The sequence below is a fragment of the Atheta coriaria genome, unplaced genomic scaffold, assembly GCF_025399875.1.
Source record: "Atheta coriaria isolate IRGN ID8LTWV9N9 unplaced genomic scaffold, Caltech_Dcor_3.1 hic_scaffold_3_pilon, whole genome shotgun sequence".
In the NCBI taxonomy this organism is placed as follows: domain Eukaryota; kingdom Metazoa; phylum Arthropoda; class Insecta; order Coleoptera; family Staphylinidae; genus Dalotia; species Dalotia coriaria.
In genome coordinates this window covers 9,587,360-9,608,429 of record NW_027045445.1, presented here as the reverse complement: position 1 = coordinate 9,608,429, position 21,070 = coordinate 9,587,360, and the positions used below count along the sequence as shown (strand labels likewise).

General features: G+C 38.5%; 1 protein-coding gene across 4 annotated transcripts in view; it reads right to left on the bottom strand.

Annotated features, from left to right (window-relative positions):
• LOC135803978 (5-hydroxytryptamine receptor-like) overlaps positions 1 to 21,070 on the bottom strand; it is a 99,712-nt gene that overhangs the window by 7,306 nt on the left and 71,336 nt on the right. For all 4 annotated transcript variants that reach the window (XM_065317732.1, XM_065317731.1, XM_065317734.1 and 1 more), the window contains 4 exons: positions 20,591 to 20,669; positions 10,475 to 10,656; positions 8,587 to 8,835; positions 5,609 to 5,742 (listed from right to left, as the gene is read on the bottom strand). In XM_065317732.1, the coding sequence (XP_065173804.1) occupies positions 5,609 to 5,742; positions 8,587 to 8,835; positions 10,475 to 10,592 (501 nt within the window). In that variant the 5' untranslated portion in view covers positions 10,593 to 10,656; positions 20,591 to 20,669. The remainder of the gene's footprint in view (positions 1 to 5,608; positions 5,743 to 8,586; positions 8,836 to 10,474; positions 10,657 to 20,590; positions 20,670 to 21,070) is intronic.

The following is a 21,070-nucleotide window of genomic DNA, read 5'->3' as shown; positions in this document are numbered from 1 at the left end:
TATAGCTGAATGGCCGACGCGGATAAACACAGCACCCAGCGCCGACCCAGTTCGAGGCAACGCATTAGCCCACTTTAAGACGCGCTCTGGGTGTACTGTTTATGCTCGGCTTAACCGGGATGAACGCGATAGACACCGACACCTAATTGGTTATCTATACGGTCTCCTTTCGCCTGACGGCACAATGTTCGACGAGGTTATTTTCGGAAATTGTTTGACCTTGACTGTACACTATCGTATTTCTTCTTTATAACCATAAACTGATCTATCTCTTAAAATTTAAATAGTAGCGACGTTTACGTGGTGAAATTTTCACATTTTACAAATTTTTATAATAAAATTAGCTTCTGCCTGCGACTTCGTCCCGGTAGTGTTTAATAAAAATGTAATTCGTTTTACTCTCTTGTTCTAGACATTGTATCTCACAATTCTGTCAATAAGAATTGCAATTTTATTTTAAAGAAATTAATTATATATAGAATTGCCAATAATGCACTTCAGCGCGCCCTCTCGGATTCAACTATGTAACTATAACTATGATGAATCTCAATGCCAACTTTAATCCGATAGAAAAGGGTTGTCTTTAGGGTTTTCTCGGCAATTATTCGAATTTTCCTCGCCGTAAAAACCATCCTTAGACTTTAACATATATTTAAAAAAAGAATTGGCTAAATTGCTCTAGGCGTTGTTGAATTATGCGCGTACCAACAGATTTTGCGATTAATTTTTATATTACAAATCTAAGACGGGTTTTGCAACATAATGCTATCGTCAAATAAATGAATTTGTTTTGAAAAGTTAGGAAATTTAAATTCCTAGAAAGTTATATTTTATATTTAAACACTGTCTTATTTTCTAAACGAAATAATAAGAATAAATACGTTTAAATTTCTTAAAATAGAATTTCCAATGCAAATGCGATAATGAAATAATTTCGAAACAAAGAAATCTTGAGTTGGCATCTCATTACTGTCATAATTACGTTTCACGAAACATACGCGTAAACACCGCTCTTCGAGGCAGAATGATGCTTTGAGAGGCATGCTGAAATTATTCCGGTGGCTGCGAGAGGCTCAGCGAATGGAAAAATTAAATTAAAATGTAAATCCGGACGTGTAGCACAAAAAGAATGTAATGTAATGCGGACATAACAAAAAATGTACTTGAACTCGAGCAATACACGCCTGGAAAAAAAACGACCGGATGCCCAAGACTAAGATGCCGGACAACGCATGAAAATAACGCCCGGCACCTCCACCACGACCCAGTCACATACATTTGCATATCTCTTTGATAATACTCGTAGGTGTTTGTATTTTTTGTTGAATTTTTTAACAACATTTGTATGCATAAAAACGCTATGAATACACTCAGTGTTGTTACTACAAGCTAAAGTGTATTCAATTAAAAGCATTCAAGTGAGAGCGCTGCTTTTTTTTTGCTTTCAATTTGTCTCAAAGGAAAACGTTTTCTTTTTAGGAAAACACACGCATAAACATAAAACTTAATTAAAACTTATTTTGCTTCACAATTCAACATAATAATAAAGTAATAAACTTTAATTGTAGACAACGTCGCATAATTTATAACTCTAGTTGTGAATAACTTCGTAATGAAGTTTCTGCGCGATGAGTTAATAAACTTCTATTCCGACATGAAAGAGCGCCACGCCACCAAAAATACATTTTACACCTGAAATTTTGAGTGGGTGTTTTAAGCAAAGTGGTTCCAAGCTTCTACATATACTTACATATAAATATCAAATTAAATTATGTAATATATTTTGCTGTGCGTTGGTGTAAATTCGGTTAAATAAAAAAAGACGCCCACGTTTTTGCAAACATAAATAAATGTCAACTTGTTACGATAAAGCCACATTTGTCGTATTGTAGAATTGTCATGCTAGGCAATTATGTAATTACAAATGCACTCAAATGCGACGAACGCTGGGTGATGAATATTCAGTGGCGTTTTTGTCGAAACGTCACTTACAATGAATTACTTGCTGAACAAAACACTCCCAGACATGCATAAGTTGAAATATGCAGCTTAATGTTCATTATATGCCAGAAATTTAATGTATATTTTTAATCAAACTAATTGTGATTCATATATTAATATATATTATACAGCTAATATTATAAAAGAAAATTTGTTTGTCTGTTTCGCTTTCCCGTGAAAACCACTGAACCAATGTTGATAAATTTTGGTATAGAGATTGTTTTAGTCGAGGAAATTCAAATAGACAACTTTTTGTTGTAAAAAATTATGTTAAAGGGCGTAAAATAAAAGATGAAAGTTTGTATGACGCAATTTTAGTATTTCTCGGGTTTCTAAAATATAATTCGGAATCTTACTAGCGTATTCGGTATATAATTGTTCTATGAAACAAGAAATTAATTAATTAGGCTTTTGTTTTATAAAAATTTAGACTGAAAAAGTTCAGAATAAAAACTAATATTTTATAAAATACAAATAAAAGATTTTTCTTGTTAATATTTAATGTATGCAACTAAATATGCACATTTTTCATTTTCACTTTTCATAATTCATTTGTTGCTAAAATATTAATTTTTCCAGCCGCAATATACCGCAATTATCAACGTTGGAGCGGTTCATTAAACGCCAATTACAAGCGACAAAAGAAAACACCGACAGCACCTCGTTTCCGAACGAGTTAGGCGACCCGAAAGAGAAAACGCTTTAATTGCTTTAAGGCTATCACCCGAAGAGCACTTAAAGCTTTTAATGCTGAAATAATTACGCCTGTTTTTTAAGTAATTTTTGGCTGCAAATTGGAGCGCAAAGGACAGCGATAATGTGCAGCGCAAAAAAAATAATTAGACACTTAAGCCTTTCGTAATTCCCCTCATTGTCACGCTTGTCCCCATCACTTGAGTGAATATCTTACAACAAGATGCGAAATTTACCGACGCGTATTATTGTTTCAAAACGAAGTAAATTAATTCCGAAAGCCTGAAGTTTGAAAAATTACTTAAAGTTTTCGGATTATTCCGTAAAGTTTCTGTGTAATCTTGTAAAGTTTCACAAAGTGAAACACGAGAAAAAATATCCATACCTACGACATTTCACTGATTAATTTCCAAAAATTTTTAATTATGAATATTAAGCTCTGCGGCGCTCTGCTCGCCCGAGACCAAATTAATCATTCGCTGCTTATGTAGTATTAGGTAATAAATTCATCATATTCAAAGTGACCTCTTTTTTAAATTTTCATCTGCCGAATTCCGGCGCGCCGAGAGAATTAAGTTTGGCAAAGTTTAAGTTCCACGTTCCGCGTTTTTTTACATATTAAATGAGCGCCGGCGTGCTCGACATTAATATTTATTAACCTGAAAGGATTAAGACATGATACGCCAATTTGATGCATAAAAATTTCATTAGTTTACTTTCCTTAGAAGATGTTTTTTGCACTTGGTTTAAATTAATAAAACAATAATAAGAAACAATCGAAGAAATGCAATTTATTCGCGCATTTAAATTGTGTCTTGGCGTGCGCGGTGTCGTTGACAACAAAGCTTTTCTCGTTTTGCATCCCGCTTTTCATTCATTCAATTTAAAAGTTTTCTTCCGCTGTGCGCCCAAATCTTGTTTAATTTACAAATTTCGCGTTACAAAGGCCAACCGCAAACAAAAGAAAACATTTAAATCTAAAATCTTATTCATGATTTTCATTTGTAGTTGAAAAAAGTAACAATATGTAATTTTTGCTTTAAAAATCTATTTCATCCCAAAAATAAAATTATTACGTTTTTTCTTGAGACCAAGTATAAAAAATTCCTCATTCACGCATCAAATCTCTCTCAAATCTTGCACAATACACCAGTTATAGTGTTGTTTAGTATCCTCTTGACGAAAAAATAAAATAAAAGAATAATGACTCTGCGTTTATATTCGTCGCAGTTTTCTTAGACTACCAGGCCGGCGATCAGAGAGCGGCATAAAAGGGCCTTGTTTAATTCAGTAGGTGAAGGAAAATAATAGATATCGACGCTGGGGCGCATCGAATAAGTTGCGTCGTTTTGACCCTTTCCGTTAGTCGGTTCCGCTCGCTCCCCGCCAACGAATAGAGTGTTTCATTCCGACCTCGGTGCTGTGCCCGCACGCTTTTCGTAAATTCCATTAGCTCGATGGACTTTTAAAATCGCGCACAGCCTTGGACGATCTCTTCCGTCTTCGTAGCGCTGCGCAAAACTTCCCGAACAATTCACGATCACTCGCGTGTGTAACGCTTGCGTAACTCGAGCCCGACGGGGAAAAAATCAACAACGACAGAGATACTTTCAGCCCTAAACCGTTTACGTTCAGATGTTTGGATTGTTTGGCGAATGTGTGCGGTGGCGAGAAACGACAGGACGACAATTGCACACATTCACACGCATATACACTCGCACATAAAGGGCGAAAACGTGGAAAACTGTGAGCTGTCGTTATCCGACGCAACTGATGGTCGTAGGTCTCGGGGTCTCGATGCGTTCCGGATTTGTTATTTAACTTATTGGAAGAATGGCGGGGCAGCAACAGGACGGAAAGCAATAAATGCCGGCGCTGCTGAATCTAGGTGACAGGCGAGGCGCGGCAGGACGAACGCATCGGAAAGTGGACGCGCAGAAAGCGAGATGCTAAGATAAATAGTTGTTGTTCGCAAACAGCAAACGGACGGGAAAAGTTCGCGCAGCCCAAAGTTCCCAACCGGCTGAGAAATCTATACAAAAACGTTTTATTTACATTGTCGCACCATACACGCGTCTTTTTCTTTTCCGCCCCAGACAAAAACAATTTGTATTGTTATTTTGTTTAAATATTTGCGTTAGAAAACAAAATCATCTATAATAGCAGTGCGATGACGTCAAATGTTATTATTTTCCAAAATTGAATTTATCTAAATTCAATTTACATCATGCCAAACACCAAAATACACCTGCTTGTTACAATTTCGTGCTGGTGGCGCGTGAATCGGCGATTAACGTTATCGAAAACAGTGACGCATGCCGCCGATGATGGAAAAGCTGCGCTCATGCACACTACACACTCTCAACGCCCAACTAAATTACAAGTAATTTGGTGAGCGCGAGATCAACTCGAAGAGGTGATGCGGGCGTTCGCGTGAAACTTGCGCGCCCTAAGATTTCGATGGCGGGGGCTGGGAGACTGACTCCGAAGGGTTGGATTGACGCGGGACTCGTTCGCGCAGTTATTTACATAATAAGTCAATTACCAACGGCAATCCATCACAACGAACAGGCGCTATATCGACAGACAGACAGAGTCAACAAACGTTTTGACTTGAATTTTCATCGCAAGCATCTAATCTCGCTGCTCTAAAAGCTCAAATCAAAATGAGTATGCAATGCATATTCAATTATCATATCGGATGAAGGAAATGTTCGATTCCGTCCCGACTTGACTTTCAGCTTTTGGGTTTTGCGCGCGCTCACCGCATTAGAATGTGTGAAGAGTTCATGTTTGCATTGTAATGCAGCCCGCGGGCGTCGCGAGCCGCGATTCAAATCCGCGCCTGTTTGCACGCACCGAGTGAAAATAAATATTGATGTTTGCGCAGCATGCACGAGGAGGCAGCACTCACCACGTAGACGGCGCCCAGGGGCATCACGAGGCAGGCGACCATCAGATCGGCGACGGCCAGCGAGACGATCAGATAGTTGGCGACATTCTGGAGATTCCTCTCCAGCAAAATGGCGGCTATCACAAACACGTTTCCTGTAAACATACACCAAAAACATTTTGTTCAATGAACTGATCACTAATCTCTGGTCATGTGACTAATGCGCGTGTCATGTGTACACGCTCCGATGATATTTTACCTGTCATTATATTTAGGTCACAGTCAAGAGCAACAGTCTTTGTTTTAGATACATATCAGCAAAGAATAAATAAAATTCGTGTGTTTGTGGTGTGTTTCGATTCAATCCGAAGAATGAAACGTTCCAAGCAAATCGAACCGATGCAAATGGATTTATACCTCGCTCGGACCATTGATACTGTTTTCACGGCGAATTGGTTTCGATCCAATCGATGTTAACCACCCGTACGACGTCCAACATCCCAACTTGTACCAACGACAAAACGCTTTGAACACCACGCGCACGCCACCCACTCTCATCCCATTCTCAGTTTTCACTCCGCTTCGATTTCGAGAAACTATTGTAGCATGCGATAAGAATACGCGATACGCTCTTCTCGGCTCTTGCAAACGCATTTTGGGTTGATTTGTAAGCCGTGTTTGGGAGGATTCTTTGAAAATCTGCTGTTCTTTTAAAATCGTGTTTGTGCGCCGCGTCTTACAATCTCGCAGCGTGGTATCGTTTTCTGTGAATTTCATTTCTGCAAACGGGAAAACGATTTCTCTGCGTTTTGCATGTTTTGTATGTTGCATGTTGCAGATTTTCTTAGTGTAAGAATATGTCGACGTTGGGGATGCCTTCACATTTGCGGATGTAAGCAGGATGAGGCGATGTCGATGCGAAAAGCGCCTACGTAACTTGGCAATATGCACTTTAGCCGATATTGTGATTTGCGCGCCGGCGGGTGGATAGTGCAGTAAAATTGATGTTCTTATCAAGGGACGCGTCAGTGGTAGCGTTAGTGTAATTTATATAAAATGGACATCATAAAAATGGTAATCATATTTGGATGAAATAGATTCTTCCCGGGGGATAACATACTGCATAAACACTATTAAAGAAAAATCGTTTTTTGGATGTTTATTTAGAGAAAAATTGCTTGAAAAATCTGTTTTTCTTGATTTTTAAACAAACAAATGGAAAAGTAATAATTACTTAATGCTGCACCGTATACAAACGGGTAGGCGCAAGCTCGTGACTAAAACCTGTGATTAAAGTACTTTAGTCCCGGCCTTGGTTGTGCGTATTTAAAATTCCGCTTTTTGTGTCTAAAAACTTGGGAAAAACTGTCTTAAAAGTGTATTCGGTGCAAATTGCAGGTTTAACCCTTATTGATTGTTAATTCGCAGGATAAAACCTAATACTTTACATTAACCTTCTCTATATTAATTATTCCTACCAATTATTACAGTATGTAGGTATATAAATTCTAAGATTTTCTCATGCTTTCCATCTGAATGAGTCTAATTTTAAATATACTCATGTGCGATAAATGCACACCGCATCAACTCCCAACCTGCTTCTAAACTCTAAACGTAAACGCTGCTAAATGGGGACAAAAGTATAAAATGCAGACGGGCGTAAAATCGCGAATATGATTGCGGCTACTGAATCATTGCACAGCGCAACTCTCGCGAGCAGCAGTACTCCTCTATATTAGACATTCAGAAAGGACGGTCCAAGATTTACGGCACGCTCCTTTTCTCGTGAATATTTCAGTGTATACGCAGCGGCTTGATTTCACCGGTAATGAGATTATATTTTATAGGTACGAATTTCACGGAAGCACTACTTTGTTTCAAGATTTAAAATAATCCCCAGTCAAAAATCTGCTTTCTGTAGTTTTAGTTGCCAATAAAAATAAAAATTGCATTACATTTTTATTATTAAGAATAAATTTGAAAAATTAGTATTTAAAGACGTAAAGCTAAAGTAGATTTTAACATACGAATCGTACCAACCACAATTTACTTTATAATTTCAGCATGGTACTTTAATTTATCGCCGGTACTAATCCGTGCGCTCGAAGCGGAATAAAAATACATTGGCGAAAATACTTTGCGGATTAATTAATTAAGCGCGCAGTTGAAAGTTCCCTCTGCAATTTGTCGTAATTTAACGCTCTCTTTTTGCCATCGTATCGACGCAGTTTTACGAGTATTTCCTTGCTATTGCACGCTTTTTATATCGTGTATCTCAACAATGGCGCATTGATTCGCCAAAACGACGAGAATCAATTCGGGAAATTTCAATTTGCATGTTAGCGCGTCGTATGCAATTACCAGAACATGGTACCAAACGAATACCGAGGACTAATCCGTGCCATTCGAACACTGGAACATCCCCAAATATGTTGGGGTATTAAGGCGTCGGCTCAATGCTAAACTCCGAGATGAGTTTCGCCCGCACTTCGGTCTTGCAACTTAGCTCCGTGTATTTTAAATAATTAATACGGTACTAATCTAACTTTCTGACACACAAACCGTCTGAGATTGAAAGCCGGCCGCCGTCGATACAAAAACGGAATTTAATTGGGGTTGATTGTGTAACTCTTTTACGAAAATAAAATACGGACAAAAAACGCTTTGATATTAAATCTCATTAATTACGGTCGCTTGTTTGGTATTACGTTTCCAAGTGTGCCCCGTAGGGACGGAAAGTTTTTGGGCTTTTAGGGATTTTCGCAATCGTAAAAAACAGCAGTGATAATTTCTCAACATTCGCAAGCAGTCTCTTAATGCTTCAATTAAATGACTAAGCTATTTTTATACCAGTAGGCAACACATAATACATAAAAAATGTATTTTGAGTTGCATATGTATAAAATAATTTTATTTAAGAAAAAAAAAATAGCCTAATATCAAGTTTCATGTGTTGGCGTAAAAGAGGACACCTGAAAATTGAACAATTTAATGCTTACCGATTACGGTGACGAGTATCATGAGACCGAGAAGCACCGAGATGACGCCCATGAGAATCAGGTCCGCGAGTGCCTCGCCGTCGTCGGCCTGCGCCGTCTCGTTGTAGCCGGTCCCGTTGAGCGTGTAGTTTAATAGCGAGAGATTCAAGCCGAGAAAGTCGTCCGGCGACGAGATGCGCAAGGAATTGCCCAGGTCCACAACACCCGCGTCACCCCACGAGGACGACGGCGGGAATTCCTGCAAGTCATCTGAAAAATGAGGAGACGTCATCATTATTTGCACTTTTACGCGCGAGATTTATATTTCTTTACACTCTCAACACTATGTTTTTACGGCCTGTACGGAAGCGAGTGCAAGTAGCGTTTAATTAAAATTTTCCAGACGATAGCAAAACTGCGATGTGTCGCAGTTACAAATGCGCGTCATTGCGCATAATATATGTTTCGTGAGAAAAATGTGAAAAGGTGTTACATTACATTTTGTAGCATCTTTTGTGTGAGAGATAACAATGCATCTTTTATATTCACTTTCAGAATGGGGTCAGCTACAAAATGATAATTTTAAATTTTTACTCCAAAAATTTTAATATTTAAAAAATTAATAAAACAAAATTTTAAAAGCATCCATGTTGCATCATAAACAATGCATTTCTCTTGTGTAGGATACAAAATATAAAAAGATGTACGAAACAGAAACGATCGTTTCTTAGTTTCCTGTTTGCTGCCCCGTACACTCAAACTTCGATATACATCGATATGAATTTGTAGCCGATGTGCGCGGCGTATTTTCGGTTATGCGGTTCATATATATTATAAATGATACCTAGGAGGCGATGTGGAGTAGGAAAAGTTATGTGGAAGAGAAAAAAGCTGTTTCCGCAGCGGTTTTCGGTCGAGCAGAGTGTATCAGCGGAGTCCATCAAACGCTCATATTTTATTAAATTTTCCCAAGGTACTTTTTCATGCTCGTCCACCGCCTTCAATATGGAACACAGGCGGAAACGTAAAAATAATACATCGCCAATATAATCGTTATTGAATAATATTTTCTTGAAATTTTATTGCAAATAATCAAATATTGCTTTGATTCAAATTCAATTCTTGTAGAATTTTATTATGAATTGAATTTTTTTGCTCCCAGCTTTAAAACGACAGTTTTTCTACGGTTTTGTACTTTAGTCACGGGCTTTAGACACGGCCTTTAGCCACAACAATAAAAACCTACACGTGAAAAAAATAGCGTAAGCTTCACGTGGCTAAACGTTGTTAAACACAAGATTGATTAAACACTAGCTACCCTCGCTCTTAATAAATCTCGTGACTAAAACTCAGGTTTACTCACTTGATACTTAATGTACCTATTTTCAATGTTTTGATACATAAATTATTCTCTTAAACGTATTTTTATTAAAATTACCGTAACTCTGCATGTGTAATAATCACAGTTGTAAAAAGTTTCACTTTACGTGATGCGCCAAATCGCATAATTTTATTTCTAAACACACATTCATATTCCACGCAAATCGTAATCCCTAATTACTTTTTCCGCACGTGCGGACCTCCGCTGCGGCGCGAATTAAAATAATTTTTTGCGGCTCCCGCTGCGCGCGCCCGCCTCGTAAACAAATTATAAATTCCGCATGATGGCACCTCCAGTTGTTGAAACAACAAACATTATCCGCTTTAATTTTTGGCCCGAAATGTTCGCGGAGAGGGAAAGAGAAGGCGCGCGATATAATTGAAATTGAAATTGCCGCAAACAATCAACAATAATAACGCAAGTGAAATGTGTGGCAGATTGTTGTTCCGGGAGTTAAACTGTAGAGTAGGTACAAATTAATTGAATTGAAATTACTTTATGTGCAACTGCTGGTGTTATTGGGCTTACCTTGGGCCACTTCCACCTGGACGACGTCGTTGATATGAAGCGTGACGGACGTGGAGGCGGTCGCCGCCGCTGCCGCCGCATGTCCCAGCGCACTCTTCAGACTGCTCAGCGTTGGCATTTCGTTGTGTGTACGTGAGCGTTTTTTTTTCAAGGGAGTTCTCTTCGATTTGAAGAGATTAATTCTGAAATTAAAAAAGGAAAAACAATTATTTCAATTGCCAAAAATTTCAAAAGGATTTTGACCCTTTTGCAATTACAGTTTTTCACACACTTCAAAGCATACACATGTTTTTGACTCGATGAATGAATTACAGAATATAGATAACTTGTTGCCTCTGGATACGAAAAAAAAACAAGGAAATAAAGCAGCGAAAACAATATACTCTCTGCCAAATCGGCGTTTCCTTTGCGAGACATATATCCTCTTGATATACTATAGTGACGCCGACACTGAAAAAACGAGCTGGGGACACGCCGAAATGCGAGAGGACCCAAAAAAGCCTTGAAGCCCGAAGCTTCAGACGCAGTGAGTGGAAGTGGATGAACGGCCAAGAATAAAGTGCAAAGTTCACTCAAGACGAATGATCAAACATTGGCGCTCTATTGGGGATGAGAAGATACGGAAACAAAGCGCCGGAAAATGTTTAAAACACTTCACACGCTTCAAATATAGGTGTAAAATTTTAATGTTGATATTTCACACAAGTGAATATGATATGTTGAAATTTGATACTTTTGGCGCGGAAATCAAATTCAAGCGCAAACATTTGGAAATCGACGAGATTTTCACGTGTGAAAGAAAACTGCGATTTCAGATTTCGAAAACTGCACACTCAGCGTGTCGAACATGACGAAGGTTCGTTTCAGATCTTCGTACTCAGCGCAAGTATATCAACTTTTTTAATTTTTCCAAATTCATGTAGTCGAAAAATGTTTGATTTGGAAAAAAGTCAATTTGAAGATATTTATTTATGTCTAAATAATTTAACAAAAATTTTTTAAGTTATTGAAGTATGTTCGCCACTTGTACTGCAACTCAAAGCATTGGTTTACCAAATTTCTATTATAAAATCACTTTTTTTGTAAATTCCTTGAAATAATGAAAAACAATGTTATTAAAACATGTTCACCACTTATACCTCAACTCAAAGCACAGATTTACTAAATTTCTATTATAAAATTTCACATCCTAATGAACTTTTAACTCCCTTGATGAATTGCTGGTCAGTAGCTAGTATTACTAATTGAAAAATCGATCCCAAAGCAACTTGTTTGCGCGGGTAGTTTATCTTGGTTTCACATAAAAAACTTTAATTACTTTCGCGTTGCCAGTAATACATTACCAACAACCACATAAAATATTTATTAAATTTAGTCTAAATACACTTCCCAGGCCCACAATACAGCACAATCTCGAGGACAAAAGGCTTGGAATAATGCAATAAAAACGAATCCTCGAGTGACCCAAAGCAGTCCTGCCCTCTTCGGAAACTTCACGCCAAGGCTGTTGCTTCCATTTGAAGTCCTTCCCGGGAAGAAATGCGAGTAGGCCGTAAAGATGACAGACAGAGGACAATGGGTCGTAAGCAGATCCACATTCACGCTTATATACCAGGGTGCAGGACCTGCTTTGTGCGCAGTTCAATCCTTGATTTATTTGTCGACTTTTGAAACGCCGACGTTGATAAATGCCAAAACGATGAAAGTTTCCCGAATCGTTTATAAGCGTTATTAATCATTTCATTTATTAATCATTTATATCGCGGCTGCTATGTATTTTTGTGAGAAATGGGAAAACTTATACAGACGCGCTTTAAAGTATCAATTTAGAGCCACTTTGAAGATATCAAATGTAACGACCGGGGTGTGAATCTTCTTAAATTGTTCTTCGCCTACAATTCTCGCTTGTTGGGGAGAAGAAATCAAGTCGCACAGTTGGAAAGCGCTATTATTTTGTCCCCGCATGTCAACAAACTTTCGAAAACTTTGCGAAACATTCCCAACTCATGAAATGTTTGATTGGGCGTTATCAATGGACGTTCTGCTTGACTTTGCAAACATTAAACGACTGATATGTCATTATATCAGTAAACTGCAGTAAACTTTACTGTTTGGTTGAGATAACAAGTATGATGATATTTATTAGTGTGCACTAAGACCGTTTTGCTTCTAACCACAATTGAATGCGTGTTTGGTTGCAGACGTATCACTGCAGGGTTCCAACCGCAGTGTCCCCAATGACTAAACGCCCCTAGAATGCAATATATGTTAACATGTCCGAACGTGCTGGGCATGATTTGAATTCCCACTACACTTGTGTGGTAACTTGAGGTAACTGCGGTTTCCATTACAAGCTCCTGAACGATGTTGAAAGGCTTGAAAAACGAGTATCTTCAATTGACGTCAGATGCATCATCTTTTTCCAACTGCGTAGTGGATACTTTTCATTCTTAGAGAATGGCTGGAGAACGAGTAGCAATTGCGGTTAACGTTGGGCAAACACGCGCCGCGACGAAGTTGGTTCTCAATTGCATTCGTCGTATTTGCGCTCGTGATGCAATTGTCTCGCTGGGCACGTGCGAATATATTGGCATTGTGAAAATGTGGCAGTTTTCATTTGTGCTCACCACCCAGGAGAGGACTTTTCATCCAGCTCTTAAATAAAATTCGAAACTTGGCACGCGTTTAAATAAACTCGTATGTAAAACAAACATTTTATGAGATATTTAAGTTAAACTTGACGTAGATACATTAAACGTTTCATTATAGTTCCGGTGTTTGTAATGAAACTTAACCGACTAAGTTATAATGCAATTAACTCGTAAATTTCCCGCCACTTGCTTTTTTTATGCAATTATCCGGCGAATGCGACTGCAAGATGAACAATGAAGAAGCGCAAGGTGAATGCATCGTGCCACCGCAGCCGTGGTAAGTACATAAATTAAATACGTCGATGGTTGCGTTACAAAGTTTAATATCAAAAGCAGCCAGACCACAATTTCCCCGTTTTCATGCGCGAGTAAGAAGAGTATAAACTTTGCTAGCACACACTCGTAAATTGAACATTTCTCTCGAAACTTTATAATTAAGTAAACTAAGAGTGCTCATAAATCAGGTTATGTTTATAATAAAATTCGCGTCCAACTTATTTTCTGCATTTCGTGCGATTACACAACGCTTGTGGTGGTTACCCTTCCGGAGGGTAATTGTATGTACAACATTGCAAGGATTTCGAGTGTGAAATTTGAACAAGTAGGTTGTTGGGCTACATAAGCATGGACAAGAAGTGGTACAAGTAATTTTTTGCATGTCCTAATGTTTGTTAGATGTTAGGGCGAGTTTAGAAGGGCAGGGAAACCTCAACGTCATAAAGCGGACGGGTCGGGTCTATGGAGAAAACTTGTTCTGAAGGTCCAGAGGTCACTCTGGGAAAACAAGACATAACCAAATGCGAATGATGAATTTTTAAAAGTAAAAATGTAACTTGTTACATTTTCTATGCTTTTATATGCTTCTAGCAGGATTAAAAGTTTCGTTATGTGAGTAAGTGTTTTTTGTTGGCATTGTGGCAGAGATACTTCATAGATCAAGCGGATGAGATGAAAGTGGCCTAATTTCAACCAGGTTGAAGCGGTGTGGCAGGAAGAACGTCTTATGTCTATAGCAAACAGCCGGGGCTTGGAAACATTCAGGCCGACTCTCCAGTCCACGCCGCGCCAGCTGAATATACAAAGCGACAATGCACAAAGCGCGCGGTGGAAAGCAAAAAAAGCCGCCGCCGCTGCCGCCGACAAAGGAACTAACGGCACGTGAAGAAATCTCTGATCTGAAATGGCTTTAATTAAACGAATCCAGCGCGCACCGGCGGCCGCCTCAATCAGAAATAAAAGAAACGAAGTTTTCAAATTAATCGCGCTCATTAGCGATACACTTTATTACTCTCGGGATAATTAATGGGAACGCTGCAAATAAATTTATCTCTCAATCTTTCGTTTTCTTTCAGCAAATGAAAAAATAAAACTTTTGTATTTATCGATTTTATAGCTACGAAATTATTTCCAAAACTAGATAATATATAATGTATAGCTAATGATAATGATGATCAAGATGATGTATGAGGGCTGAGATGTTTTGGCCTTTGGAACAAATCGGAGCGCTGACTCTTCGATCCGTTAATGTCGCCGCGAGCGCCGCCCATCTATAATAACCGCCCTGTTTACCGCCGACTTTATCTATGTCTTTTACTCCCGCGTGCAGCGCCATCATCATATATTTCACATCGACTGCGAGTGACCGCCGCGGTTGGCTTTTAATAACCAACTTGACTGATCGCCATTATTACCGCATCGTTTCCGGCTTTACTCTTGAACGTCAAGCCATCAAACCGTTCAGTTTTTGTTACATTTTTTCCCCGAAACGCGATAATTCATCAAAGAAATACATAACCTTAATCATAACTAACATAACCTTTAAAAAAACCAACAGAAAAGTAATTTTAATAATAATTTCAAGAATAAAACACTCCCACGGGTCAGTGAGTCGCAATAAATTACAAGTTTTGTTATTAACTTAAATATTACAGCAATTAAACAAAAAAGAGATAAAAAGGTGCTAATACTACGCCTCCGGGAGCGTTATTAAAGTGAGGCATTAAGCCCCCAGGAAGGTTTACACACGTATCGGCTCCCGGGCACTATCACCCGGGCGGAATCACGGTGGGATCGCGCGAAATTAAATTTTGCACGCGCCGCCACTCTTTTAGTGCGCCGATTACTATTTTCGACACGTGGGCGCGTCCTTGAAAACAGCTGTCAAATAAATTACTAATTTAATAACTTATTAAAGTTTGCGTCGTCACGTCGCCGACGCGCACTTTACGAAGACGTTTATTTGAACGACATGACGCATTTTTCTTTTGTTTCCTGCCGAAACGGCGACAAGGGAAGACAATTAATGTTGGAAAAGAACTTTGTAAAACTCACAATCGTGCTGAAAAAACTTTCCAGATTAAATCCAACAGGTTTCACAATGATTCAACGCAAAATTTTCGATGTGTGTTGCAGTTGATTTTGTTGTGTTAATATCAAAGTCAGCGCATTAATTAACTAATCAACTGATGGCGGAAATGGAAGCCGGGTGGTGTTCTGGTGCACTATGCAAGCATTCGATACGCGTGAGTGGATGTGTGTGCAAGCGTTAAAATTATTTGCGAAGAGACAACGCCCGGCATCCGGAGGCGCGAGCGCGCGTCCGCGGTTAGATTAAACCGGGGCGATAATGGTGGTTCGTTTATTTTTGTTTTCGGCCCGCCGGCCACGTTTTGGCGATTAATGGCTTCGGGAATCTTTTTTAATCGCACGCGCGCCGATGATGTGGTGGTCGAGGGCTTTTATCGACATTATCAATGTTGCCCGCAGGCCGCATTTCGTATTACATCGGCATTATTTGCGCTCCCGACGCAATAACGCAAACAAAGAAATTCGATAATACAGTCGCTTGTGTTCTTTTTTTATCTTATTTCAGGCGCAATAAATAAACGACAATAATTTACCGGCTGCCAATGCCTAACAGAATAAAAATAAATTTATCTTTTCAAAGAATTTTTTGAAATTATTTTTAAAATCAGCAATTCAGCAGTGTGCGATAAATAAAAATAATTTACGAGTTAGAAAATGTATCGCGTGTAACAACCCTTCTAACCTTACAATTTACACGTTGTTATCCAAAAATAGATACGTAACTCAGTATTTATGACACCCTGAAGTAGAAAATAATTTTCGTTGCTCTCCTGATGTCGTTATCTCGTATCTATCGGTGTCATTATGTAATCTTAAAGTTTGCTCGCCTAATGGCACCATATGTGGTCGGAGCTTAAGTACTACACCACGCTGGCTGAACAAGATGGCGGCTTGCCATCAAGGGATCAGGATAAACTCCTTGACGGGCAATGGCCGACTAAGGTGTACTTAGTGCGTGTAATTACCAACATTAATTAATTAGGTCAGATGGGTGACAAGCACCAGAAGTAACTTGTAACATAATCTAAAATTTTCTTTAAATTTTTTTTATTTGTAAGTTAATACCAATCAACTTTCAATTTCTGCAACGTCAAGCATCGCTCGTTTCCATTTATCGCATCGATGTCCGATGCGTATCTGGATTTTCGATTCCCTGCGCCACATTTTCGTGCGAACTAATTCGGCCGTTACGTGTTTGGCAATTTTTTTCCAACGCAAATGGCATCCGTCGGATGCCCGCAAAAAAATAACACGCTGGCTATCACACGGTGTTATCGCAAACTGTGATCCATACGAAATGACACGCATGTTCGAAGATATCGCACGCTCGCATTTTTCATTTTTTTCTTGCGATTGCCGTCCATTTCGCTGACTGTAGAAATCGCGTCAGCATGGATTTGATATTCCGACATTAAAACAGACTTTACGCGAATATTTAGCGTACGAGTGCGGGGATAAGCGCAGATAAATCCGAAGTGAATTGTTGCATTTTGCATTTCATACAGAAATTGCATTTGTGTTCAATACTCAATCATCTTCTAAGAACTAGAAATGGAAAATGATTGACTTTAATGCTTATAATCTCCTTGGATGAAGTTATAGTTTCAGTAGCCACTAAACGCAATTTGTTTGATTCAAACTTTCGACGTGATGATGTAAAACCCAGACACTTTAAATCTACTCTTTACTATGCTAGCCGCCGGCGCTCGGCAGCGCATACACAAAGCGAGTTTCCAACCGATAAACGATAAGCGGATGAGATAAGAAAACTCCTTTCATGTACGTTTATGTTTTGCAGTTTGCCCACAGCGCGTGTGTTATACGAGACCTCTGATAGGAGTCGAGTGTGTATGTATAATCGCGCCGAGGAAAGCCGAAGGCAACCAACTAAAAAATTGCCATTTTCTAGGACAACCAGCGCAAAAATGCCAACTCGTTCATATTTTCCTAACTTTATTACGTTTCGGAAGATAATGATAAATTGTTTCGCTGAAACGAAATGGATCGCTTTCAAAATGCATCTCAAGAAGCATGATATCGCAGAGAATATTGCGTATTAAGATAAGAGAAGAAGAAAAAAGAGGTTTTGAAGATATTAGAGCAAAAAGGTAGTTTAATATTGCTGCAGACATCAAGCAACTACTTTTTAGAAATTTTTTAAAAGTGAAAATTTAAAATTTTAGTAAAAAGTGCCTCTAATAATTACGATTTTTGATTCTTAGGTCTATTATGTGCCGAATTCGTCAATAAAATTATCAATTTTCTTCTAAAAAACTTAAAACATTGTCAATAAAGCATTTTAGCATAATTTCGGATGAATTATATTATTTTAACAATGATTAAATGCTTATTTACCTTCAACCCTTATTTAACTCCCTTTGAGTTATATTTTAACAACAAAAATATGCTTATCTTCTTTTCCTTAGATAAATCTATCTTTACACCAAAATTTATCAAAATTATTTTAGTGGTTTATGCGTGAAAGCGTCACAAACAAACAAAAAAACTAAAATTCACGTTTTTTACTGGTTTTAACACTACTTGGCGTGTTTTGCATGCATAAAACTTCAATTTTTACCCTAAATAATCCTATTTTACCCAATCCTTTGAAAAAAAAACAACTAAATTTTAACGAGAATAAATTATTAAAATACAATTAATATATGCATGGGTTAAAACTGTAACCGTATCAGTTAAACGTTAAGCTCCCAACTAAGAAAAAACTTTGCTGCAGGGCAGCAATACCTATAGCGCGACGAATTCAACGATCGCCGCGCCGTGCGAAATACTTGGCCGCGGAAATCTCTTCTTAATTAAAAAAGTTGGAAGTTTTAATGTCGGAAAGCCGCCGAGGTCGAGCGAAGCAAGCGACCAGAGCGAGAGGAAGCCCACCCAAAGCGTGCGTAAAAAGCGTAGCGGCGGATAGATAATAATATATCGGATGTCGGTTCGATTTTCCGCTTTCTTACCGACATCTCGCCTCTTTGTTCTTGCTAATTTCCAAAGGGATCAATACAAAAACCGATCCAATTTATTTCTGTGCCGTGCCGTGCGCCGCTAGTTAAAAACTAAATGTATGTCAATATTCAGCGGTAAAGAAATGAAGTTATTCAGCTAGGGAAGCAAGTACTTCAGTCTTGACTAGTTATTTAATATAAAGGCAAATTGTGCACCGCACCACGGTCGCAATTCACCGAAACGTGACGGCTATGCTAAGTGAAAGCAACGATTTATTCTCAGCGGGGAGCAAATGTAACAAAGACCGGCGCCGCCACCACAGAATCACCATCATCATGAATCATAGAATTAAATAATTTTTATACGTTTAATAATTCGTAAAATTAAGAAATAAAAATATTAAAAACATGTTTGATTACTTTTTAGTTTAATAGGATGTTAGCGTTGTTCAAATTATAATTGGCGTTTTTATTTTTTACGATACAGTTGTCGTAAATGAAATTTATGCATCCGCGGTCCACTAGGCGCCCGAACAACGAAGGAAACGAATTGGAAAACTTGCCGTCGGGCGTCACCATCTCCGCGGAGCAATAAAAACCAATTGGAGAGAGCGCCAGCAATAAAACGTTTGTTTATAACGTCGGGTTTTGTGTCTTTCTAAAAGATTTAAACACAGGTCGTAACATCGTTACATCGATTTGAATATTAACGATACAAACTCCCAAACAAAGTTAAATTTTAATACATAAAATATATTAATTTTAAAAATTTTAGAAAATTTTGTAAATTTTTCTATACAATATGAAAAATATTCTAAAAACGGGCAATCAAAGTGATGGGGAATGTAAAATTTCTTATTCTACAGTTATTCGTAGCAGAACCGACGACGACGATGCCGGTGATGGCGATTGTGATGGCAAAGTGCACACCGATCTCTGAAACTTTCGATTGGAACGTGCAAAAGAAAGGAATATTTGCAATTTTCCATTCTCTACCACGTTTTCCGGGTGTTCGCAATTTCCGAGTCACATTTTCACTTCGATAGTGCCGGCACCAATGTCAAATAGTTAAATTGCACGACGACTTTCAAATATTTTCCGTAAAACTACCGAAAACAATTTGTATGCTCACTTTTACTTGAAATATTTCTATTTTATGCCGAGAATAAAATAAAGAAAATTTAAAAATTTGAATTTCCGATGCTTTTTGGTCTTAAAATCAGCAAATGAGTTGTTTAATGACATAATAAATCCAAAACCATAAAAATTATAAAAAATTATTCATATTGCATGTAATACCTCTTTTTTGCAACAGAAGTAAAAACATGCGTGTACTATACGCAAAAAACACGAATATTCTCCCGTCCTTGATACAATATTGAAATATATAGCTCTTGTCATATTTATCGATAATGTCGAAGATGTCGAATGTCGAGCATTCGGTGCGTGTCATCCCCACCGAGCTGTGTTTGCAACATGTCTTTCTTTCGCGCCGGAAAACTGCGTCGCATCCACTCGACGTGCGCGCATTCGCAAATATCGAACCCTCGCAGCGCGACGCACACAAAGCATCCATCCAGCCGTAATTTCGCCAAAGCGGAACGAGCTCGCGCCACTAAACGCCGATGCGAAAATCTTTTTTATATTAAAAATTGTCTTTCGGCCACACCACGCCGCACCACCGGTGCCTTTTTCTCCCGCATCAGACTCTGAAAGCTGTGATGATAAAACCCAGTCAATTTCCGTTTGGATTATTTTCTCACATCCAATTCGACACGCCAACCGATATTTATCATTGATATGTCATTTGTGCGAAATATTTCAGCGAACAAAAATCGCAAATCTGAATATTTCATGTTTTAATTTTAATACGAAATAATTATTATCGATTTGACCTTGAATTTGTTAAAATTGGGGCCAAACAATGCACGTAAATAATTAATTGATAAACAAATCAATGCTCTAGGGACTGACACAATACATAATACGTTTTTCAACCCCGAAAATGTTTCGTAAATAAAATATCAGCGTGACTTGCGTTTCATAAAAAAAAGCGCCCAGGGAGTTGTTACGGCTTGCGGAAAAATAACAATTCCGAGCGTCAACAATAAACACAAAGAAAACAATAAGCTTTCACTCACCACACGTCGGAAGCACCCGGATGGCGGTCGCCAGTGTCACCATGGCGGATGATTCGAATATCGGCGGCGTCAGCGTCATCTGCAAGAGTGTGAAATATTCACCAGGTAATAAATGTTGCCAACGCATTTGCATTTGGTGGATGCGCCGCGGCGCACCGATTGCAATCATGGCGCGATTGTAAAAATACGATTCGAGGATACACGCGAGCGCGCGCTCCAATTGCAAACTCGATTTGTGCGCTACTCGTCTGCGCTGACGTCTGATCATAAACATGATATCGATGGCCGTTCGGCGTCGCGTTTAATATGCAATCAATTAATACGATGGAATTGATAGAGTCGGGGTGGAATGATGATCGGTGCGGAAGTATTGTGACAAACGCAGAAAAATAAAACGAATATTTGATTTGTTTTTCGACAGCTTCGCAGTGATTAAAGTTAATTTTTCACGGTTTGTTAAACTTTTAAGAGGGGTTAGAT